Source organism: Bison bison, unplaced genomic scaffold (genome assembly GCF_000754665.1).
Source record: "Bison bison bison isolate TAMUID 2011002044 unplaced genomic scaffold, Bison_UMD1.0 scf7180017864163, whole genome shotgun sequence".
In the NCBI taxonomy this organism is placed as follows: Eukaryota; Metazoa; Chordata; class Mammalia; order Artiodactyla; family Bovidae; genus Bison; species Bison bison.
Genome location: NW_011494735.1, coordinates 3,245,134 through 3,263,309, shown reverse-complemented (window position 1 = coordinate 3,263,309; position 18,176 = coordinate 3,245,134). Strand labels below are relative to the sequence as shown.

The following is an 18,176-nucleotide window of genomic DNA, read 5'->3' as shown; positions in this document are numbered from 1 at the left end:
CCCTGGGATTCTCCAGGCAAGAACACTGGGGTGGGTTGCCATTTCCTTCTCTAATGCATGAAAGTGAGAAGTGAAAGTGAAGTCGCTCAGTCGTGTCCGACTCTTAGCGACCTCATGGACAGCAGCCTACCAGGCTCCTCCATCCATGGGATTTTCTAGGCAAGAATACTGGAGTGGGTTGCCATTTCCTTCTCCAAAGGATCTTCCCAACCCAGGGACTGAACCTGCATCTCCTGCCTTGGCAGGCAAATTCTTTACTGCTGAGCCTCCAAGGAAGCCCTATGAACATATTATACCTCTCCATTTATTTAGACTTTTGTTGCTTTCTTTCATCAGTGTTTATAGTCTTAGCATACAAATCTTGTATGTTTTGTTTAGATCTACACCCAAGTGTTTCATGTTTTTTCTTTCAGTTATTGTAAATAATAATGATTCTGAATTTTTTTTTCAAATTTTAGGTTCCAGTTATTCATTGCCATCATATAGAACTATTTTTGTTTTTTATAGAGTGGGCTTGGGTCCTACAATCTTAATGAAGTCATTAATTAGTTTAAGAATTCCTCCATTGTGTTTGTTTTCAGTTTCACTAATTTCTATCCTTATTATTTTCTTCTGCTTGTTTTGGGCTTAGTCTGCTCCTCGTTGTTTAGTTTCTCAAGTTGGAAGCTTAGTTCTTGACTGGAGGCCATTCTTTGTTTTCTAATTTAATCATTCAATGCTTTAGCTGCCTTCCTCAGTTTTTGATATGCTATTCTTTGATTTTCTTTCAGCTCAAAATATTTCCTATTTTTTCTTGAGACATTCTCTTTAACTCATGAGTTGCTGGAATTGGTTTATTTAATTTCTAAATATTTTGGAATTTTCCTGTCACTGATTCATTGTTTAATTCCCTTATGGACAGAGAACACACCCTATAATTCTAATTATTTTAAATTTGCTAAGATTTGCCTTATGATCCAGGACGTGATCTGTCTTGTGAATGTTCCCCGTGTACTTTGTCCATTCACTGTTGTTGGGTCAAGTATTCAAGCTGGTTAACATTGTTGTCCAAGTCTTCCATAGCCTTCCTGATTTTTCTCTACTTTTATCTGTTACTGTAAGAGAAATGCCAAAGTCCTCAAGAATGATTGTGGATTTAGAGTTCTCGGTTCTTTTTTCCCTAGTACTGTCTTCTGATCTCTATGGTTTCTGATGAGGAATAAACAGTTATTTGAATCATTGCTTCCTTTGTATATATGTCATTTTTCTTTACCTGCAAGATAACATTTTCAGCAACTTTATTATACTGTGTCTGGATATGGGAAGGTTTTCTTTGAGATTATACTGTTTGGCTCTGCTTTTTAAACTGTAAATTTCTATTTTTCACTACATCTAGGAAGGTTTTAGTCATTATTTCTTCACATTTATGTTTCTGTATCAATGTCTTTCTTTCCTCTGTCTAGGACTCCAATGATGCATATGTTAGACTTTTGATGTTATACACAGGTCCCTGAGGCTCAGTTCATTTTTTTCCTCTCTGTTGTTTATATTGGATAATTTCTATTAATCTGTCTTTAAGTTCACTGACCCTCCTCTGTCATTCCCTCCTGTTGTTGAGCCCACATCGACGTTCCTATAAATGCCCTTCCATCTCTCCCCTGTGAAGGACAGAGAGTGAAACAAGACATGAATCTCAATAGTAACAGGGAAAGCTATTTGCAGGTATTTTGGTACCTGGCTCTTGTTGCTCTTTGCCAACAAAAAACATCCATGACTGTGGGGAAGAATGGAAGCTCAACATTTTGCAGGCTAATTAAGCACGCGCGCGTGCACACACACACACACACACACAACTGATGGGTTGCCACATATCTGAACCCACACTCTGAGCTGGCTGTTTGCTCCAGGTGGCTGCATGGGCTGGCACCAGACACAAATTCCCCTGTGCCTGCTTTCATATTCCTCTCAGTCCATCCAGGTAGCTGCCATTATTCCTGTGAGAAGGATGGGCAAGCGGGTTTACCCTAACTACCTCTGCCTATAAACAGTCTGTCAGAAGTTATCTAGTTTCTTACCCCCACGTGATTTCTTCCTAAGATAAGGTAAAGCTTATCCCATCAGAATCTGTTTAATCATCTGGATCACTTTTATAACTAGCAGAAAGAACTTTAGCTGTTTGTGTAACTTAAGCTGTAGCTTAAGTCTTATTCAAAGAGCTGTCTTTCTACCTGGGTGTTCAGAAATCTGTCGTTTGATCTTAGTCTCCCTGATAATAATGGTCCTTCAAGCAAGAGCAGATATCTCGCTATGGATGATTGCTATTGAGATTCAGAGATAGTTTGCTCAATCAGATTTACTTTCTACCTTTGAGAGTTTGTAAGTGAAGTAGAGGAGGGAGTTTATATTGTTGAACATACAGCAATTATTAGGTGTTATTCTTTGTAATATATTCACTTATTTAATTACATATTTGATTTTACACATTTCATTCTTATATTAACTCTTCAAAATAGGCACAGTATTGTCCATATTTTACACATGAAGAGGCTGAGAGGTGCAAAGTAAGTCTTCATCGGTTAATCAGAGACAAAGCTGGAATTAAAATATGCCTGGCTCTAGAATACCTGCCTTTTCTTCTACATGTATCTTTTGGATTAATTGATATTTTCGGAGATGTTTTTAGACTCCGTGACTCTAGGGAAACACATGAAGTATGTCTAAAATTGTGTGCTAAAAGCTGTGACTCGGATCCTGAACCATTGTTTGCAAAGATTGTCAGAGTTCTTGCACATTAAAGAGAAGTCCTATGATCGGATAACCTACCTTTGCTCAGGTACATGCAGTTAAGTGGAGCTGCAATAAAAATCCAAGAAAGAACAAGTGGAAACAGCCCCAGTCTGTACTCAATGATCATTATACATCTGCATAATATATTCAAATACCCCAAGTGTTGAGTGTTTCTAAATTCCAGGCTCTCTTTTTGCAGGTTAGTTGTATTCCTTACAGAAGCCCTGGGATGTAGGTTTTCTTTCCTGGGTTCACAACTAATAAGTAGTAGAGCAGGGATTCAAGCATGAATTTACTACAAACACTGTGTTACTTCCCCTCTACTATGTGAAAGTGTTAGCTACTCAGCCGTGTCCAACTCTTTGCAACCCCCTGGACTGTGGCCTGCCAGGGTCCTCTGTCCATGGAATTCTCCAAGCAAGAATACTGGAGTGGGTAGCCATTCCCTTCTCAAGGGGATATTCCCAACCCAAGAATTGAACCCAGGTCTCCTGCATTATAGGCAGATGCTTTATTGTCTGTGCCACCATATTGCCCTTGAATTGTGACTTTAAAAATTATGAATGACAACTTTTAAGCAACTTAAGAGACTATTAAGCTACACAATTTCTGAAAGCAAATTTGAATCTCATAGGTATATTTTCAAATCTCAAATACATTAAAAAATGAAATTTTGGCTATGTGAAACAGCTGTCCCTAAAAGCTCTATGGAAAAGTAGTCCCATAAGATGCTGTGGGGAAAAAATTAAAATTCCGTGATCAATAATAAATAAGCTTGTGACTCACTGACTTAAAATTAGATAAATTTCTTTACTGCAGGACTTCTCAGAGCCTTTGTTGTGCTAATATGCAGCTGCAAAAGGGAAATGGTATGCAGTGTTCTCAAACTTACATGGCCGGGAGTCCCTTTTGGGAGGCATGGGCCCATGTATAAGCATTGGGATGTGCTGCTCAGGACAATCTCATCTTTCTGTGTGACTCTAATTGGTATGTTGAGCTGGGGATTGTTAGGATGAGACCGTCTAACAATTGCCCTCACCCCTGTGTTTCCTTGTGTGGAGAATCCAGGGCAGCTCTCTGCCCAGGAGGAGCAGGAGCAGGCTGAAGTCCTCTGATTCGCTACGTTAGCCTGCCAGTTACCCACTAAAAACAAAGGTGAGCTGCAGTGGTTGAACACCCTGGGAAATGTCCAGGTATGGAGTACTGCTTACAGAGCAGGAGGCTAGAGACTTAGGGGGCAGCATAAACTCCTGGAGGTTACAGTGAAATAGGACAAGAAGCGTGTTTGTGTGTATGTGTGTGGTGTGTGTGTGAGTGTGTGTGTGTGTGTGTGTAGAGGAAGGAAGACTCTGGAAAAGTGACCAGTGGCTCTTCAAGACAGGCTTTGTTTTCTTCAAAAATGCCCAGAGGTTTACCTGCTTCCTTCCTTTACACAAAGTGTGGGTGAGGTTGCCATAGCATCAGCATCGCCTGAGAGCTAAGAATGTCATACCTCAAGCCCTGACCCCAAATGCTGAGTCTAAATCTGCTTTTTTACCAGGATCCCTGTGGAATTCACATACACATTACAGTTTGAGAGGACCTACTTAAGGTCACATGCATATATGTCCTTCCCCACCACATCGCAAGACCCAAACCAAGTAATGGTCTTGAGTGTGTTCTGGTTTGAGTGTGTTCAAGGAGGTAGATGGCACACCAAGCTTTAGGCTGGCCTCGAGATGCTGCTGAAGGGTAAGAGGGAACTAAATGGGGGCACTGAGGTGACACCCAATCACAGATTTCCACGGGTGACTCCATAGGAGAGGAACTTACAGACATATTGGGCCCATGAAGAAGCAACGTCAGGTTTCATGTCATTTCATTCTAATGGTTGAGTTTAAGCATCTGGTATTCTGGGTTTCGCTTTGTTGTTGTTTACCCACTAAGTTGTGTCCGACTCTGTGATCCCATAGACTATAGCCCACCAGGCTCCTCTGTTCATGGGATTCTCCAGGCAAGAATACAGGAGTGGGTTGCCATTTCCTCCTCCAGGGGATCTTCCCAACCCAGGGATTGAACCCATGTCTCCTGCATTGCAGGCAGATTCTTTACTGCTGAGCCACCAGGGAAGCCCAGGTTTCACTTTGGACTTGGCTTATTGGAGTTGGATGGCAAAACGAGTTAGGAGTCAATGACCAGCTGCATGTTTTAGTTCTGCCACTGGTATAGTGGGGCTGATAAACTCTTCACTGTGATGTTGCGAAAGAGAGTGAGATAGTCTGTGTAATTCTGTGAGATGAGCGTTTTAAAGGCTGGGTTCATTGACCAGTTTGATTTCTGGGTTCAAACGGATGCAGTAGGAGAAAAGCTAAACAGAATCCTGAGCTAAAGTATTACCAGTGACTTATCAATTCTGAAGATATTTGTAAAAAATGAAATAACCTACGGTAAAGAGTTTAAGATATTTAAATATCTGTATCGAAAAACACCATATTCTTTTTTTAAAAAATTAGGTATTTATTTTTGGCCGTGCTGGGTCTTTGTTGCTGCACTCTAGTTGCGTGCATGGGCTTCTCTTGTTGCAGAGCACAGGCTCCAGGCACACAGGCTTCAGAAGTTGCAGCTCCAGGGCTCTAGAACTCAGGATCAGTGGTTGTGTGCATGGACTTAGTTGCTTTGCGTTATGTGGGATGTTCCCAGATTAGGGGTCAAACCCATGTCTCTTTCATTGGCAGGCAGATTCTTTACCACTGAGCCACCAGAGAAGCCCAACACCTTGCTCTTAGAGCATAAACTCTGATGCTAGATCTTTTGACTCCAATTTGACTGGTTGCCAGATGAATAATCTCGGGTGAATTATTTAATCTCATCAAGTCTTAGTTTCATTGTCTGGGGGTTAGGGGCAAAAATAGTCATAGCAGACATTAGATGAGGCAACACATGCAAAGGGTTAGCTCAGTGACTGGACCAGGGTAGGTTCTCTCTGCTGCTGCTGCTGCTACTAAGTTGCTTCAGTCATGTCCAACTTTGTGCGACCCCATAGATGGCAGCCCACCAGGCTCCACCGTCACTGGGATTCTCCAGGCAAGAACATTGGAGTGGGTTGCCATTTCCTTCTCCAATGCATGAAAGTGAAAAGTGAAAGTGAAGTCGCTCAGTTGTGTCCGACTTCTTGCGACCCCACGGACTGTAGCCTACCAGGCTCCTCCATCCATGGGATATTCCCAGCAAGAGTACTGGAGTGGGGTGCCATTGCCTTCTCCAAAGCCCTCTCTAAAGGTTGTCTATTTCTCAAGCAGCAGGAGAGAGTGGTGAGAGGGTCAGGGTGTTTGCAGTTTGCCAAGATAGGGCTGAATAAGAGGGGTGGCAGCTTGCTCGTCTTCTTCTTCTTTTTTTTTAATTGTAGGATAGTTGCTTTGCACCTTGCTTTTCTTGCTTCCACTGCCCTGTCATAAAATGATTTTCTTGGGCAACTTTATCTTATGATGACATTTCTGCCAAGGCCCTTTCCCATCCCAGCTTCCAGGTGGTGGGTACCAAGCCTGATCAAATATTTATTTATTAAGTGCCTACTACATGCTTGCCAGTGGGCACTATGCAGGAGACACACATGTACACGCACACACACATAGTATTAAGACATGGACTTCCCTGGTGGCTCAGATGTTAAGGAATCTGCCTGTAACACAGGAGACCCCGGTTCAATCCCTGGGTCAGAAAGATCCTCTGGAGAAGGAAATGACAACCCATTCCAGTATTCTTGCCTGGAAAATCCAATGGATGGAGGAGCCTGGCAGGCTACAGTCCATGGGGTTGCAAAGAGTCGGACACGACTGAGCGACTTCACTTCTACGTGCTTACCAGTGGGCACAATGCAGGAGACACACACACACACACACACACACAGAGTATTAAGACATGCTCGTAAGTGAATGCCTGTGTGGGAGGACATGAATCATATACATGAAAATCTGGAGAAAATACTTTCAGTAACAGCAATCTTTGTAATTGCATGATGGGGTACAACAGCAAACAAAACAATGAAGTTCCTGCTGACAGTTTACTGAGGGCAATGTGGTAAAGCAGTCTGCCCTGCAGGGCACCCAGGCGTTTCTCTTTGATTTAGTGGTGTGTGGTTGTAATGACAAATAGCAGATTGACTTTCTGTGGGTTTAAGTATTGCTTTTTTAAATTCTCAGAAGACAATGCATTTCCTTATTGTCTGCTCCTGGGGAGAGCTCTTCCTTTGCCATCAGCATTCACTCTTAGTGCTCCAAGGTCATTACGGACTCCAGTGGGAAGAGAAAGACAGTGACGTATTGTATAAAGTGGTTCAGTAAGATGAAGAAAAGGAAGTGTAGGGTAGGAGAGTGGAATGCAAGGGGTGGGGGAAGACTACCGGGTTAGACTGGTGGTCAGGAAAACTCTCTTGATATATGAATTTATAAATACACACATGTTTATGGCCATATGTCAGGTAAAAAGCAGTAATTCATATTTATTAAGTAATAACTCTGTACAGGGCACTCTGCTGAGGTGATGTCACTGTGCAATAGAGCTTTAGAGAAGGTGAAATTGGTATGTGAAGGTATTGGGCGGAGTCACTGGAGAAAACCGAGGACTGGATTGTAGAATTGTGAATAGTCCCAGCTGGGTGTTCATGGGAAGCCCATGTTTTTTCTTTTTTTGGGCTTTACCGCAGGGCATGAGGAATCTTATTTCCCTCACCAGGGATCAAACCCATGCCCACTGATGTGGAAGCTCAAGTCTTAACCACTGGACCGCCAGGAAGTCCCAGGAAGCCCACATCTTAGCACTGTAAGTCCTGCCTAGTGTCTAGTAGAGTCATGAGCACATACTAGGCACTCAGTAAATGCTTAACCCAGCCTGGCTGCAACCTGAAAGGAATCCTGGCTGCTTTGGAGGCAGCAGGCAGATGTCCTGGATGTGCTAACTTCAACCAGCTCAAGAGAACATCTATTTTGCACTCCTTTTAATTTGCATGGCTATCAATCCTCAGGAGACCACACTTTGCCATTTATCCTATTATTATTGAATGAGTCTCTTTATTTTTAAGTCTATTTTAGCTGTTATTCATGAAATCACTTCTGCCTTCCCATACACATATTCTTTCTCCATTAACTTTCAACTTATCAGAGTCTTTAAAGTGTTTCTTGCAGGCAACATATAGTTGGGCCTTGTGTTTTAAAAATCCATTCTTCCAATATCTTCCCTTTAATGGGAGTATATAATCCATTAACCTTTAATGCAATTATTGATATTGCATTTAATTCTTTGTTATTGAACAGGAGCCACTTTATTATTTGTCTTTTAAAAAATCTCTCCTACTTTTATTCCTCTGTAAGACATATTGATGGCTCATGATTTAGCCACACATTTGGCCAGGGATTTTACAAAGAATTTAGGGTTTCCCCTCTCTGTATCCCTCTTTCCCAAGATTTCCCTTTCACTTTCAGCAGCTATGTTTGCCCCCAACTCTGTTCTCTGATTCTTCAGTCCTGAAAGACTGTGGGTTTCTATTGGAGTTTTGGAGGCTCTGACAGTAAAGAATCTGCCTGCATTGTGGCAGACTAGGGTTTGATCCCTGGGTCAGGTAGATCCCCTGGAGAAGGAAATGGCAACCCACTCCAGGATTCTTCCCAGGAAAATGCCATGGACAGAGAAACCTGGCAACTAACACACGGAGTTTTAGCTGTTCAACTGGCCCTAAGGCTAAAAGCTGTAAATAGACAGCTCACCCTATGCCATTACTTTCTTCTAAGTTTCAGAACTCCTCCAAAATCTTCTTCCTTTTGTCTACTTTTCAGTATTTTCAGGTATATCACGAGTGTGTGCTTAGTTGCTCAGCTGTGTCTGACTCTCTGTGACCCTCTGGACTGTAGCCCACCAGGCTCCAGAGTCAAAGCTATGGTTTTTCTAGTAGTCATGTACAGATGTGTGAGTTGGACCATAAAAAAGATGATAAAGAAGGCTGAGTGCTGAATAATTGATGCTTTCAAATTGTGATGCTGGAGAGGACTCTTGAGAGTCCTTTGGACTGCAAGTAGATCAAACCAGTCAATCCTAAAGGAAATCAACCCTTAATACTCACGGGAAGGAGTGATTCTGAAGCTGAAGCTCCAATACTTTGGCCACCTGATGCGAAGAGATGACTCCTTGGAAAAGACCCTGATGCTGGGAAAGATTAAGGGCAGGAGGAAAAGGGGACAACAGAGGATAAGATGGTTGGATGGCATCATCTACTCAATAGACATGAGTTTGAGCAAGCTCCAGGAGATGATGAAGAACAGGAAAGCCTGGCGTGTTGCAGCCATGGGGTCGCAAAGAGTCAGACACAACTAAGCAACTGAAAAACAACAACTATATATATATATAATTTTCCAGAGTTGATATTTTTATCTTTGGGAGGGTCAAGTCTGGTCGGAGCTTACCAGTCTTATCAGATGTAGAAGAACTCTTTGTGATTCTTTTGCATTCCTTTTGAATCTAGTTGTCTGTTCTGTCTTTAATGGTTAAGGTTCTCTGAAAAATGTCTGGTCTTTTATTGCTTTCTCCTGTTTAAGAAGTTATATGCAAACCACTATTCTTAAAGAATGAGTTTCACTATAGGGTGATCAGGCAAGGATTGGCCACTTTATTTCTTTTCAATTCCAAATCTCATTCCCCCCTCTCCTGTCCTGAAGACATTGCATTTTTTAGGGAGCAATCTTCTAATTTCTTACTGTGGGAAATCAGCTTGGTTGCTTGCAAAGCCAAGCTGAAGAAGGGTCTCATCTTTCAGCATTTAGACTTTTAATGAGTCCTTCCATTTTTGGTCCCAAAGCTCTACAATTTCCTGGGATCTGTTTCTCTGGAGAATAAAAATCTTTCCAATTTCTGTTGGGAAGATGGAGGTAGTTGCCAGACTATACAGGTTGGGGAAACTGATCTAAGGGTCCAGCTATTCCTTATTTAAACTTTCAATCAATTATTTCACTTTTATTTTTCATATTTTTATATACTTATTTGACTGCATAGGGTCTTGGTTGTGGCACACAGTATGGCATGAGGGCTCTTGAATTGTGGCACATGGCTTAATTGCCCTGTGACATGTGGGATCTTAGCTCCCCAACCAGGGGTGGGGAACCTTCAGATTTGTAACCACTGGACCACCAGGGAAGTCCTAGTTTTTTCACTTTTAGCTCCACCTTATCCCTGGATTCAGAGGCTGCTGATGACATCAATGTTTTGGGCTTTGCTGGAGTTATATTCAACTTGGAAAAAGTCTTGTTGGCTCCAACATGCCCTCTGCCATCCCCAGGCAGTCTTGTTTTTGCCTTTCCCTTCTGCTAATTCAGTTACCACCTATCCTACTTCTGTCTGCCTCACTGTTACTGAAATATGGTCTGTCATGGTCGCTACTCACAGACGCTATGTCCTTTCATGTTCGTGCTTCTTTATTCCTTTTTACTTCCATTTGGGTGGAGCTTTGGGAGGAAGGATAATGTATGTTCTCTCTTTCCTTATTAATAAAAACGAATAAACTATAAAGCACCGACTTGAGGAAAAAATATAGCTTTTCTGTATTTTTTCTAAATTATCTTTATAAAGACAGACTTCTCTCTTTATTCCCCTGGAGAAGGGAACAGCTACCTACTCCAGTATTCTGGCTTGGAGAATTCCATGGACTGTAATAGTCCATGGGGTAGCAAATTGTCAGACACGACTGAACAACTTTCACCTCTCTCTTTATTGCATGAGGTTGAAATCTTAACCAAGAAAAACAGGATCGTTTACTCTCCAGCAGGGGAGTCAGGTGGAAGATGGTGGTGCTTATACATCACTTACAATCAGAGCAGCAAGAAACTTTTTGAACATAAAAGATAGGTTTGTGGTTTTTTACTTTTTAATGGACATTATCTTATAATAACTTTAAAAAAAAATGGAGCATAATTGTTTTACAATGTTGTGTTGGTTTCTGCCACACAACAATGTGTATACATAAGTATACATATGTAGAGTTGTTTTTTTTTAACAGAAATTTTCACATTTTTTTTTAGTGGTGGTAGTCATTTTTTTAAAAAATAAAATTTTACCTGCACCTTAATATATAAAACAGAAAAAAGTTGTAATTTTTTCCCCTCCAGGTATTTACAATTTTTCTTTTATAAAACACTTGAACTCCTTCCAAGACCTTTAGGATTCCCCAGAGCACAGATGGAAAGCCAGGGCTTTAGTAGTGATATTTTATACTGCTTTGGCCCAATCATCTCTCTGGTGTAAGTGCTTTGAGAATGTCAAGAAGCAACGCTAATGTTAATTAAACTTTATTGAGTACTCATTGTGTTTGGGGTGTATTTTATGGGCTTTATACACAGTATCTCATTTAATTTTCACTATGATGCTCTGAAGAGGCATCATGATTATTCCCACTTTGTAGGTGAGGAAATGCAGGCCTGGAGAGCGTAAGTACTTGTTCATGGATACACAGTTGGGAAGTGGAAGAGCTGGGATTCAAACCCAGGTCTGCTCGACTTGGAGCCCAGTCAACGCAACGCTGGGCGTGGTCTGGTGGGCTTTGGCCCCCAGGAGCACCTAGAACCCTCCCTGGGGGCTGCTGCACACACTACCAGTTTGTGACAAAAATATAATGATGAAATAGGTTACAACAAAAAAGCAACGCCTGTCTCTCATCCTCAGGCAAGGCCAACTCCCAGACACCCCACCCTATTCTGCATCAGATTCCTGCTCTCCTCCACAGGTCAAAGGTGAGTGTGACACACCTCCCTTTCACATGTCTTGCACTTCTCTTCTCTTGGGCCCTGTATGGTGAGAAAGAGGCCTCCCTCACTTGCATGTTCCCCCAGGTGCGTGCTGTCCGACTCTGACACCTGCAGCCCGGGGGACACCAGCTGCCCTCCTCCATTCGGCAAATGCGCCTGGGATTCTGCCTGCACACCAGTCGCACAGCTCGTCTGAAATGAGCAACTCTGGCCTTCCCCACAGAGCCTTTCACAACTGCTACCCAGACGCCAGTCACCTCATGAGCCCCCTGGACCAGTCTGTGTCTGGGGGAATTGGTTGTTCTTACCATCAGCAGCCTCTGTGCCACAGTCCTGGGTAAAGGGCTAGATACTTAGTTTACTTGTTTGTCTTATTTTTTTTTATTATTTTAAAATTAATTTTTGAAAATTTATTTATTTTTTAATTGAAGGATAATTGCTTTACAGAATTGTGTTGATTTCTTACATTACCATATGTAAAGCAGATAGAATTTGCTGTATGACTCAGGGAGCTCAAACCGGGACTCTGTAACAACCTAGAGGGGTGGGATGGGGAGGAAGGTAGAGGGAGGTTCAAGAGGGAGGGGACATATGTGTACCTATGGCTGATTCATGCTGATGTTTGTAGATACTTGGTTTTGAAAGTCCAGCCAGCCCCTCTCCCCAGAGCTGGTAGAATGAACTGCATAGTCCTTTCCAGAAGATGGCAGTGTTGAGACACATATCAGATACCCAGTACCCTTGGCTTTAGACGAGTTTTTAAATAACAATCCACCGAACCCAAGTGTGATGGAAAGTCAAAATGTCAGAAATGTAGAGGGATAATTCTGGGTGAATGAGAAAGCACTCTGCATTTGCAGCCTCAGCTAGACCACTCAAGTAGTTTGTGACAGCTCTCTGAAACTCATGTGTCAATTGTCTTTCAATCGGTATTCACGTATCAATCAATATTCTTTCTTCCTCGTTCCCTTCTGTTCCTCCTTCCCTCTCTTTCATTCCTTCCTCTGGATCTAGAGGATGATCAAAAGAGTAAAGGCCATCAAATATTGTGACAAAATTCCATGTGAAAAACAATTTCAGGTGAAAAACAATTTCAGGTGTAAAATGTACACTCAAATTTTAAGTATCTTTTGTCTTCTGACTTGGTTTCTGCCTTTGGAAATGATGTCTGTTAATTTTTTCAAATACAGGAATCCCAGATCCATTGGATAATGGAAAACCAAGTTCAGACTAATAGAGCTCATGGAATAGGAGCTTCCTCCATCCACTCCATGTATCAACCTGGTATTACAGACGAGTAGGACGCAAGAAACTTTAACTAGAATTAGTCTTAGGAAGGTCAAGAGCACGGTCCTGGGAAATTTAATCTGATTTAATGTGACATGGAGAGCAAAGAAAAATGCTAACCTTATTTTGGGTTCTTGATTCTAGAGTCTCATTGCCACCAACCAAGAAGAGAAAGTGCACACAGGTGCTGGAGGACTCGGGGGACTGTCACGTGTGGACCCACCACTCCAGACCCACCAGTGAGCCAGCCCGGGGCCCCTTGCTGCCATTAAATAAGGGATTTTTACCAGCCTTGGAGTAGCCCCCAAAATCATTTTCTCTCTCATAGAAGGGCGATGATATGCTCTGGGAGTTTATTTCTTCCATTTTCATAATTCTAGTTATTTATTTATATTTTGACCATGCTGGGTCTTTGTTGCTATGCGGGCTTTTCTCTAGCTGTGGTGAGCGGGGGCCTCCCCTGTTACAGAGCACAGGCTCCAGAGTGCTTGGGCTTCAGTAGCTGTGGCTCCTGGGCTCTAGAGCACGGGTTTAGTAGTTGTGGCACATGGGCTTAACTGCTCCACGGCATGTGGGATCTTCCTGGACCAGGGATGGAACCTGTGTCTCCCGAATTGGCAGGCGGATTCTTCAACACTGAGCCACCAGGGAAATCCTATTTTTTCCTTCTTGATGTAATGTTTCATGCAGTCTTAGGTGGGGTCATACAGGTGCTCCTGGGAGAAGATGCCACTGTCTCTCTCTGGCAGAGATGAGATGCTGGTCCTTTCAGTTCTGGGGGCAGTTGTGTCTTGGAGGACCTGGGCTCTAGGCCTGGTGAGGCTGTGCAGTGTGGCTGCACCTGCAGAGCCTGCTGGTGTGCTCAGTGCTTCGTTCAGTGGGATCCTTCTCAACACAGACGTGCACGCAAATAACACAGGGATCTTAGTAATATGCAGATGCTCAGGTTCAGTGCGTGTGAGATGTGGGCTGAAATTCTGCGTTCCTAACAAGCTCCTGGGCAACGCTGCTGCTGGCTCATGGAAAGGAAATTACTGGGAGAAGCAGGACTTGAGAGGATTTCTCCAGGGGAGCAAAAGGGAGAGAGTTGAGCTTCCTTAGCACTTGCTTCCAATTAGCAGATTCCCAGTAGATCTTTGACATTTTGTAAAATCCCCTGGAGAAGGGCATGGCAACCCACTCCAGTACACTTGCTTGGGAAATCCCATGGACAGAGGAGCCTGGAGGGCTACAGTCCATGGGGGTTGCAGAAGAGTAGGACATGACTGAGCGACTAAAACAACAAAAACCATTTTAGAAGTCTTTTAACCGGGTTATATGATGCCCGAGTGGTCAGCCCAACTCATTCTTTGTCTTATATATCACATGCCACATCATGTTTTGAGCTTGGGGACCTGACCAAATTGAGAACAAGCTGAAGTTTTTGAGCCTGAAGCCTTGAACTTCTGAATTTCTGGAGCAAGTGCTATGACACTTATTAGGGGAAAGGACACTATTCCATGCCAATCTTACCACCCACTGTAAATAATTAACGTAGGCAGTGTGAACAGTGCCCCCAGTTCAGGATACCAAGTCACATCTCTTTTACTCCTAATCATCAGTTTGGCCAGAAGTCCAAGATTTTCCTCTTAAGGCTCCCCTGCAACTATTGTCTCCACACTCCAGAGGTTTTTATTGCCCAGACAGGAGGTGCCCGTGGCCTTCTTGCCTGCTCAGGTGAGAAAACTGCTGCCTTTGCCTTTCACAGCCACATGATGAGAATTGGTCCTCTGAGTCCCATGGAGCCTTCTGGTTTGTTCAGGGACATCTGGCCTCAGCTCCATCACGGGCTGTGGGAGTCCTTCACTGAATGATGACTTCACTTGGCCAAGTCCCACACATCAGCACTCCCTGGACGTGCTGTGGTAGTACTGCCCCGGGCATCCAGCCATCATATAAAGCAAATCTCTACTGCCTTCATGTCTTTTGCATGGTCCCATCATGGCCTGTAGCTGCCTTGATTTTTCTTATTCAACCTTAGAAACACAGAACGCTAATTAAAGCCTTGTTTCTGAATAATATAGAGCTCTCCATCTATCTTCCTATGCATGGTTACTCTAATTTCTTCAAGGATCCTTGCATACTGCCTGCTGCTTATTTATGCTTCTTAAACACAAAAGCTGAGTAAATTTCTAGCCAGATGAGAGGACCATCTGTTCACTCTCCCACAGATACACCAGCTCACTGAGAGTACTTTGGGTAAGTCACCCAAACCTTCCAAGAGCTTTGTCATAAGCTAGATTGCTACTCAAATTCTCCTGGCCATTTCAGAAGTAAGCTCCATCCTGTGATGATGGTCTTCAGCCTGTCCCTAGGGAGGGCATTGATGTGTCACTCTCTCTAGAGAATGGTCATAGAGAAGTAACTGGAATGTCCCAGCACATCAGAAATCTTGCATTCCTTATTTAAATCCTATTCAAAGGTCCCTGAAAAGCCTTCTAAAGATAACTGGCCCCAGATAGCAATTCCAGGATGAAAATGAGCAGGTTCCCAGGGGAATTAAAAAAAAAAACCACTTAATTCAAATGCTATGCTTTCAGCAGAAGTTTTCCACTGGGGAACTCATATTTGTTGTTGCAGAGACCAAGAGTTTTACAAAGGTCCTGGAGAAATGGCATATGGGGAATGGAAGGAGGAGCTAGTTTTACAGGCAAGATTTTTGATGGGGGAAGATGTCCTAAATCAATCAGTAAGGTTTTTCTGGTGAATTTCTTCTCAGAAGTGCATGTTGGTCAAGGGTTCCAAGATGCCCATTTATTGGGTTCACAATGTAGAATTACTGGGTTGCTGGAGGCAGATGTAAAAACTTGCTTTGAGAGAGAATAGGTGTTGGGCAGGCTTCTGCCAGCTGGTTCCTGGCCCCACATGGTCTGGACCCCGAATATGAGAGGATTCCTGGTCCTATCTGATGAAAATTCTAAATATAAGAGAGCTCATGGCCCTATATGGCTTAAACTTCAAATGCATGAGTGTTTTGTAACCCCCAGAGTCATGGTCATTAGTCCACAGAGAAAGAATTTCCAGTGTAGAATCAGGAAAAGTACCTGTCTCATGTCTCCAGGAATCATGGACTTTTCAAGCCTGACTTTCTTGATTATCACATAAGAATAATAATTTCTATTTCACCAAGAGTTTAAAAAAACAGAAGTAATATAGGGACTTCCCTGGTGGCCCAGTGGTTGAGGCTGCACTTCTGCTGCAGGGGGCACAGGCTTGATTGGGAAACTAAGATCCCACATGCAGCACAGCAAAAAAAAAAAAAGTCAAAGAAAATATTTTGAAAGACATTCAGATGCAAGCTGTGAGTTTTCTCCCAAAAGTTGAAACTTTGCTGCCTTCACACTTCTGCTTCTCTCTTCTGTTACATTTCTCAAGAGTTCCTCAGGGCAGCATGAAGAGAAATTTTGAATCCATCTGTTCCAGGTAACAGTTGTGACACTGAACCAGTGTTTCAGGTCTTTGAACCCAATTTCTACATTTGTTAAATGGGATTAAGAATCCTTACCTTGTAATCACTTTATAAATCTCTTTGGCTACATCTACTGAAACACATCCAATGGTTCAGTGATTCCCCTTCTAGGAATACACTGAAAAGAAGTATATACATATGCCCACTGACAGTCCCCACAGACATTCATACTAGCTTTAGTTATAATAATCACAAATGGAACACTATACAGCAAGAAAAACGAATGAACTACTATCATTTGCAACAATGATGAATGATCTCATAAGCACTGTTGGTTAAAAGAAGCCAATACCTAAGAGTACATATATTACATAATTTCTATAAACTTCTCTATGGCATTGGATCAGAACAGTGATTATTCTTGAGCAAGAGAAAGTAGTAACCAGGAGAGAGCATGAACCTATCTTTTAGAGTGCTGAAAATATCCTATTTCTTGATCTAGAGGTAGTTACCCAGTATAACTCATTTTATTAAAAAGTATCAAATTGTGTACTAATGATCTGTGCACTCTTTTTCACAAATATTATACTTCAATAAGGGCTTCCTGGGTGGCACTAGTAGTAAAGAACCCCCTGCCCCCTGCCCACCCTCCCTGTCAGCACCTAGAGGGGTAGAGCTGACCTTTGACTGCCTTCCCCTGTCACCTTACTGCCATACTTGAGTAGGGAAGGTCTGAGTTAGGTATGCACTCAGGCCCACCACCACATGATTTCACATCAGACAGAGTTACCATGGAGGCTGAGAAAGAAGTATTTGCTAAAGCTTCTTAGATATAACTGAGTCACCTGAGAAAAACAAGTACATGTGATAATGACGGTACTGCCAGGACTAACTAAAGCCACCATTGTTTAAACTCTCTGGAGGCAGACACTGTGCTTAGCACTTACAGATATGACTCACTGAATTCCTTCAGCAGTTCTGGGAGGCAGCATATTGTTACATTTTGCAGGTGAAGCAACTGAAGCCTAGAGATGTTAGACCACTTCCTAATTGGCCAGTGAATGTAGAGTTGTGATTCAAACCCAGTTCCATATGGTTCCAAACTCCAAGCTCTTGAACTTCCTTTATCCTCTCTCCACTGCAGGAGGGAGAAAGGAAAGATGGAAGAACTAGCTTCTCCCTTTCTTTGAACTTGGTATGAACAGGAGAACCACGGAAGGTTTTTTGTTTGTTTTGAAAAGTTTAAGACAGGTAACTCTTGGAGAAGTGAGGACGTGAAGAACTTCGAGGATTGCTGACCTTATGTCTTCTTAGCTGGGAAAAAGTTTTTCAGAATTTTGAGAAAATCTTTTTCTGAAATGGTTGTATACAAAACTCAAAAAATAGATGTTCTGCTTAGGTGACATATAATAGTGATATCTCATGAAAAACACAGTTTCTGGGACATTTGGGATACAAAGCAAACTGAAGTAGCTCTGCTAGTTATTTAAGAAGTCATCAATAAAAAGTATAAAGAAAGACAGAACAGTGAGTGGGCTAAGTGCACATTGTATAGAAGGTGGTGTTATATCTTGACTTGTTGCTTATAGCCATCACCAGATTTTATGTACACACACTATTTCCCTTTCACTCCTTGTATGAGGCATGAGTGATGGTAGGGAGCTCACAGAAAAGGGAAACAGCAAGCATCTTAATAGGATTTACATAAAATTTTTCTGTGGTTGAATCAGAAGTTGGAGGCATATTCAAATTAGACAAACAACTTGCAAGGATTATGCAAAACTAGAAGCTTACACATGCGAAATTGCTGTCATGGGACCATTTTTGATACAGAAAAGAAGCAGTTTCATATAGTTAATACTAACTTCTAACAAAGTATTCTCTGCTAATTTATCTTGGTTGTAATATTAGCT

General features: G+C 42.3%; 1 protein-coding gene across 1 annotated transcript in view; it reads left to right on the top strand.

Moving 5' to 3' along the window:
* Positions 1 to 18,176, top strand: part of MYRFL (myelin regulatory factor-like) — a 101,546-nt gene that overhangs the window by 13,409 nt on the left and 69,961 nt on the right. The window contains exons 3-5 of the mRNA XM_010841624.1: positions 11,446 to 11,513; positions 11,613 to 11,865; positions 12,960 to 13,054. Of these exons, the coding sequence (XP_010839926.1) occupies positions 11,446 to 11,513; positions 11,613 to 11,865; positions 12,960 to 13,054 (416 nt within the window). The remainder of the gene's footprint in view (positions 1 to 11,445; positions 11,514 to 11,612; positions 11,866 to 12,959; positions 13,055 to 18,176) is intronic.